General features: G+C 41.8%; 1 protein-coding gene across 1 annotated transcript; it reads left to right on the top strand.

Annotated features, from left to right (window-relative positions):
• The first annotated feature begins 1,039 nt into the window (after window positions 1-1,039).
• Window positions 1,040-2,970, top strand: LOC141083149 (E3 ubiquitin/ISG15 ligase TRIM25-like). The gene has a single exon (XM_073567330.1). It carries the CDS (start codon window positions 1,041-1,043, stop codon window positions 2,646-2,648), a length of 1,608 nt encoding a protein of 535 aa, XP_073423431.1. The 5' UTR covers window position 1,040; the 3' UTR covers window positions 2,649-2,970.
• Window positions 2,971-6,661: the final 3,691 nt, after the last annotated feature.

Below are 6,661 nucleotides of genomic sequence, written 5' to 3'. Positions count from 1 at the left end.
TTACAGCAGATATAAGGCCGGGGTCACACTGCATTTTAGGCAGTCCGTTAACAGACTGCGTTACACCGCGGTGTAACGAGGTGTAACACAGTCCGTTAATGCTGCCATTCAGCCCCATTGTTGGGTTCATCGCGATGCATGGCGTAAAGTGGCATGCTTTCGCGATGTGCCGTCATTCAGTGATGAAGCCTTGGACGCGGCCTGCAGCGTCTGAGGCTCAGTCACAGCTAGCGCAGATGAATTATATATCGTGATCGCGTTATGCTATACTGTTAACACAGCCCATCAACGCTATGCGTTGAAAGGGCTGCTAAACGTAATGTGAACCCAGCCTTAAGGCCCCGTCACACATAACGACTCACCAGCGATCGCGACAACGATATCAACTTATCAGGATCACTGGTGAGTCGCTATGTGATCGCTGGTGAGCTGGCATCACTGTGTACGTTAGTTACAAGCGCGCTGATGCAGGGAGCTGGTAACTAAGGTACACATCAGGTTTCTTTTATAAATTCTTTATTTAAGAATGTTATTACAAAGGTGATCATATAATACAAATCAGTATTATTAACATTCAGTTTTCTATATGGGGAGGGAGATTCAGGATGGGGTTGGGAAGAAGAGGAGGAAGGGGGAAAACAGGGGGAAGCAGGTAAGATTGGGATGCTTAGAAACCCTGCGTTTACCCTAGTTACCAGCGCGCTGATCGCTAGTCTCCCGCCTGTCCTATGCAGCGATGCGTGCTGGCCAGCGGGAGACCAGCGATCAAAAAAATGTCCTTGCTATGCCAGGATGATCAGCGATAACCGGCAGGAGGGCCGGTCGCTGGTCAGTGTCACACACAGCGATCTCACTAGCAAGATCGCTATGTGTGACGGGGGCTTTAGATGTGATTTTCTCAAGTGTCTATTTTCATGTTAATAGTAGCTGACCTTCTGCTCCTCAGCCCTCCCCTGTGTACACAATATAAAGCCAGCCCTTTTAGGCAGGAAAGAAATTCTAGTGTTGTTTCTCTCTTCATTTGTTTGAGACTGTCAGCCATGGCTTATGCTGATCTGAGAGAGGAGCTGCTCTGTTCGATCTGTCTGAGCTCTTATACAGATCCTGTAATACTGAGATGTGGACACAATTTCTGCCGGATCTGCATTGATCAGTCGCTGGATACACAGGACGGGTCTGGAGTTTATTCCTGTCCTGAATGCAGAGAAAAATTTCAAGAGCGGCCGGCACTGATGAGGAACTTAGCTCTGCATAAAATAATGGAGAAATTCCTGCTTACTCCACCAACACAGATGGAGACTGGGATCTTCTGCACTTACTGTGTGGACTCTCCGGTACCCGCTGTTAGATCCTGTCTACACTGTGAGGCTTCTCTGTGTGATAAACACCTGAGAGCTCACAGCAAATCAGCAGAACATGTCTTATCTGATCCCAGCACTTCTCTGGAGAAAAGGAAATGTTCTGTCCATAAGAAGATCCTGCAGTATTACTGCACTGAGGACGCCGCTTCTATCTGTGTCTATTGTTCAGCAGGAGAACATCGGGGACACCGGGTGGAGATGCTGGATGAGTCCCCTGAGAACAAGAAGAGGAAACTGAGAAATGTCCTCCGGAAACTTATCACAAAGATCAATGACATCGAGGAGAAAGTCCAGACTCTGGAGGAGCATGGGAGAAAAGCTCAAGATCAAGCAGCTGGAAAAGCCAAGAGAGTCACTGCCTTGTGTACAGACATCAGGAGGCAGGTGGAAGCCCAAGACAAGAAGATCCTGAGTGAGATCTCCAGGCAGGAAAAGGAAGAGTCACTGCCACTGTCTGTTCTGATCCATCAGCTGGAAATAAAGAAGGACGAGCTGTCCAGGAAGGTGAGACACATAGAGGAGCTGGGTAACATCACGGATCCATTGAGTATTTTACAGGAACCAGATACCGGTGACTTGTGTGATCCTGAGGAGGAGGGAGGTGATGAGGACACAGGGGGACATGATAAACAGCCCCATGATGGAGATGACCTGGATGTGGCTGTGATTTCACACACATTACACACATTACGCAATGCAATAACTGGTATAAGGAGCGGGATCTATGTGGTGAGTCCTGCAGACATATTACTGGATGTAACCACAGCTGCTAATAATCTCCATATATCAGACGACCTGATGACTGCAACCTCGACACGAGAGGAGCAGAAACGTCCAGAAACAGCAGAGAGATTCCAGCATTATCAGGTGATGAGCAGGAGGGGATTTACCTCAGGACGACATTACTGGGATGTGAAGAGCAGTAGATCAGGGGATTGGAGGGTGGGGATGTGTTATCCCAGTATAGACAGGAGGGGGCAGCAGTCAGAGATTGGAAATAATAATAAGTCCTGGAGTTTGTGGAGATATAATAATCAGTATTTAGTGACACATGACAAGAAAAAGCTCCGATTGCCTCACAGTATCCCCATTGACAGAGTCAGGATATGTCTGGATTATGAGGTCGGGCAGTTGTCCTTTTATGAGCTGTGTGACCCCATCAGACACTTATACACCTTCACTGCCACCTTCTCCGAGCCCCTTCATGCTGCATTATGTCTATGGAATGATTCTATAAAGATATTGGGGGGAAGCAGAAATTGGAAGAAACTCTCATTCATGATCTAAGATTTCCACTAGACACTGCTGGATTATTCTGCTACTGGGATAAACAGTCAGGATTAGAGTTGATGATCCCTATATGACTGCTGGCCCAGTGACTATATCACATGGGTGGATTATCTGTTGTGTAGGCATTTGGTGATTACATTTCGCTGTATATTAGAGATGATATTGGAAGTTTGGGGACTGATCCAATGGGCGCTTCTGTAGTCTTTGTGGATAATTTACCTTTGTGTCACAGCCATTATTCCTAGTAATACCCCAAGTACTAAACCAACTATATGTGAAACACGTTTTGAAACAAAGGTAAATTTACACATTGACTAGATTTTCCTGAACTAAAGCTTCATGAAAATCAGCCCCAAAATGTGTTTTATGGCAAATACAGCGACAGGTACGGCTGCGAACTTTACTCTTTCCATAGCAGATAGTAAAAGTTGCTGTGACAATGTGACATTTCTGCAACAGATTCTGCGCTGTGCAGATTTGTATCTGATGCAAAACCTTTTTATTCTGTGAGTAGATTGTGATTGTTGATATACTATTCTTACTTTGTACTTTACATTGTTGCAGTTTTTCAAGTGCAGATTCTAATATTTCACATACATAGAGATCATTGTGCAGGATGTGATCTTAGAGTAAGCCATACGAGTGACTACTTGTGAGTAGAGGGGAGAAAATTCCATCACTCGCCAAAACGTAAAATATTAGCAAATTTATTCCAAAGGCATAAAATTACAGTGAGAGGAATAACACACTGACTTATTGTTATTCCTCACCCTTATTCCTCCCTCTGTAATTTTATGCCTTTGGACTAAAGTTTACCCTATTTTACATTTTGGTGAGTGCTGAAATTTTCTCCCCTGTACTCATAAGTGTTTATGGACTGTATCTGTATTTGCAGTATATTGCTGAGCACCACTGAAGTGTACGGGGAAGGGGGGGTGGTATTGGTTTCTGTTTGTAGTGTTGGATGTGTATGGGCGTCTTCTTATTGAAGTCACATTGTATATTTACTATTTCTTCATTATAAATTTGGATCCCCATTTTTGTCTTGTACAAGAGAATTATACGACTGTGGATGTAAATTTTTTGGGGGGCTTACCCTTATTCTTTTGATAATGACCCAATCACATGAAGCGTGCCTTATTTCATGCCACTTTGTATCACTATTGGGGACACCAGATCTATACATGTAACTGTTGGATATGTCTGAGATTTAAGTAAAATATAAGAATTTAATCAATTTGCTCTTCTGTCTTTATTTTCTTATATTGATTGTGCTTCATTGTTACATTACGTTTCTCCATGCACACTTTGATTATACAGCGTGCTCGCCGGAATTTCCAGCATCACTGCCGAATGCATCTATGGTTCAAGTACAGTTCTCAACTCATGGATGATGGATCGCTCTGGAGCATGTTACTGATAAAGGGTGCTGTAAAGCAATCGCTGCTGTGTTTTAGGCAAATTTCACAAGTTTTGATTTTACCACTGCTGGAAAAACCAGTACTGGTGTTATCAGGGCTGCTTGTGATACTTATGGTATGTGTGTGTCATCCGTATGCCGTCCACGTGAAACGTGCCGAAATAGAATTTTTTCAATATTTTTACAGAGTTCAGCGATCGAAAGTATATAAAAATCACCTCTTAATTTTCAAACATTTTTACCTTTTCAGACCAGTATACACTATTATTATTATTTGTACACCATTTTCTTGTAGTTGCTTTGCATATGGGAATGTTTATAATAAGATTTTATGAATAAAATGTACTATTTTAATACTACAATTAGTAAGTGTCTGGTTTTGGACATGTGAACAGAGCCTAATTTTGCATCTGAAACATTGTGGGTTTTTTTTAATAATCTGAGAAACCAGCAAAGTGATGGCTGCAGACTTTGTAGCAGTTTTTCTTGCACAAGGCCGTGTTCCCTCGATGAGTTTTTGGTGAGTTTATTTATGATCTGTGATGTGTCAAATCTGCAAGATGCCAATTTCTCTTGCGAGTTACTGAGTTTTAGGGCTCAAACCCATCACCCTTAAAAAAAAATGGTCAGATTTCGGTCCAGAAAAGTGGAATGAGTGTCATGCGATTTTCATGCGAATACAATCCGATTTTCCATGGGAATGCGATCCAATTGCAGTGCAATTTTAACATGAGCTTTGACATAGAGCAGTGTCACTTACACATAGTTTTCCAAGGAAACATTCTTCAGCTGAGCTTTCTTTTACAACGCTTCTTCAGGAAAAAGCTGGCAGCTTTATTTTTTCAGTGCCCTTGGCATTGGTTTTGTGGTCATATTGGAGGCGGCTCCCCTAACTTTTATTATAGCCAACAGGCGGCCTCAATGCGAAGTCACCCAAAGAATAAACATATTACATCTTTTAACCGCTTCACGGTTTACGAACCATGATGCAGTTAAAAAAGTAACAAATGAATATACATGTGCACATGAATGTTATTTTGACTTTGTTGTGCATTATGTTTTTTTTAGCTGGATTCCAGACACTCTGCTACTGCTGCTCTTGATGTCTGTTATTGTCTTGATGTCTGTTATTTTTATTGGCGCTGACGTCACGTTGACAGTGTTGAAGCCAATAGCTGACCGAATATTACCACATACAAGGGAGAAATAACACCACACCATGACCCGATCACATAATACCATGATATAGTGACCAAATAATACCACATACAAGGAACAAATACTGCCACACCATGGCCAGGCCATATATTACCATCACATAGTGAGCAAATACATTATTGATCATTAAAAAAAAAAAAATAACAATACTAAGTGTCACTATACACAGGAGATCTGTATTTAGTGTCAGTGTACAGGTAATACAGTGATCACCAGTGACATTATACACAGGACCTCTGTATATAGTATACAGTGTATAGTGTCAGTGTACAGGTAGCGTCTCTAGCTGAAGTCCTTCATCTTTGTTTTTCTTTTACATGCAGTGCAGACCACCACTTCTTCCAGCCAGGACCCATCTCTGCATAAAATCACACAGGTGCCTAGAGCACCACTTCCAGAGTACATTTCTCACTTTTTCCCTTAATATATAATTAGTTATTATGCAACCCACCATTCCAAATATAAATTGTAATCCACCACTTTGCCCCCACTAACTATAAATAGCCACTTTCCCCACCTATTATATAAATTAATTAGCACCTGTACTATTTCCCCAATTCATTATCAGTCTCTGCATCCTCAACGCCCCCACTCTATACCTCCTGCTTCCCCGATCTATATATATAAAAATGAGTGTATGTATGTATGTATATGTGTTTCCTTATTAATTTTCTTCACTATAACAGTCTCAAAAAAGCTGTAAGGTTGTATCTGAAACCTGGAAACCCAACCAGGAGGCTAACGACTTTTGAATCACTACTAACCCAGAATAAACATCCAAAAGGTGTACTGGCCAAGCTGTACCAGGTACTCTTGAGTAACTCAGTCCCAGTGAAACCAGCTTATATACTAGCATGGGAGAAAGAATTGGGCATTTATAAGAACTCATACGGCCCATCCAGATGTGTTAAAAGTCAAAGAGAACTCATATAAGATCATCACAAGATGGTATACCACTCCAGTAGCAACACATGTATGGAACCCGCTGGAGATGCGCTTTAGATAAGGGGACGCTTCTTCACCTATGGTGGTTCTGTGATAATATCAAGCCATTCTGGGGGAGTGTTTTAAAAATCACAACTTAAATATGCAGACTTACAAAACCCCTGCAACCAAGTCTTATCTTCCTTAATTGGTCTAGTAACTTTCTGCAAACAAAGTATAAAACTCTACTGCCATTCCTGATAGCAGCTGCCAAATTACTTATACCTCCAAAATGGCGCTCCCAGAGCTGCCCGAGTACCTCAGAGTGGATACAAAAAGTTGATCAGCTTTACTATATAGAAGAAATAGTGGCATATATGCATCTCTCGCTTGTTAAATTTAAGGAGACCTGGACTCCATAGGTACTATATAGAGAAACTGATGAATA

The sequence above is a fragment of the Dendrobates tinctorius genome, unplaced genomic scaffold (genome assembly GCF_039654945.1).
Source record: "Dendrobates tinctorius isolate UK_male_01 unplaced genomic scaffold, ASM3965494v1 ptg000020l, whole genome shotgun sequence".
Taxonomy (NCBI): domain Eukaryota; kingdom Metazoa; phylum Chordata; class Amphibia; order Anura; family Dendrobatidae; genus Dendrobates; species Dendrobates tinctorius.
Note: the sequence above shows the minus strand (reverse complement) of the source record. Positions and strands in the feature narration are given on the sequence as shown.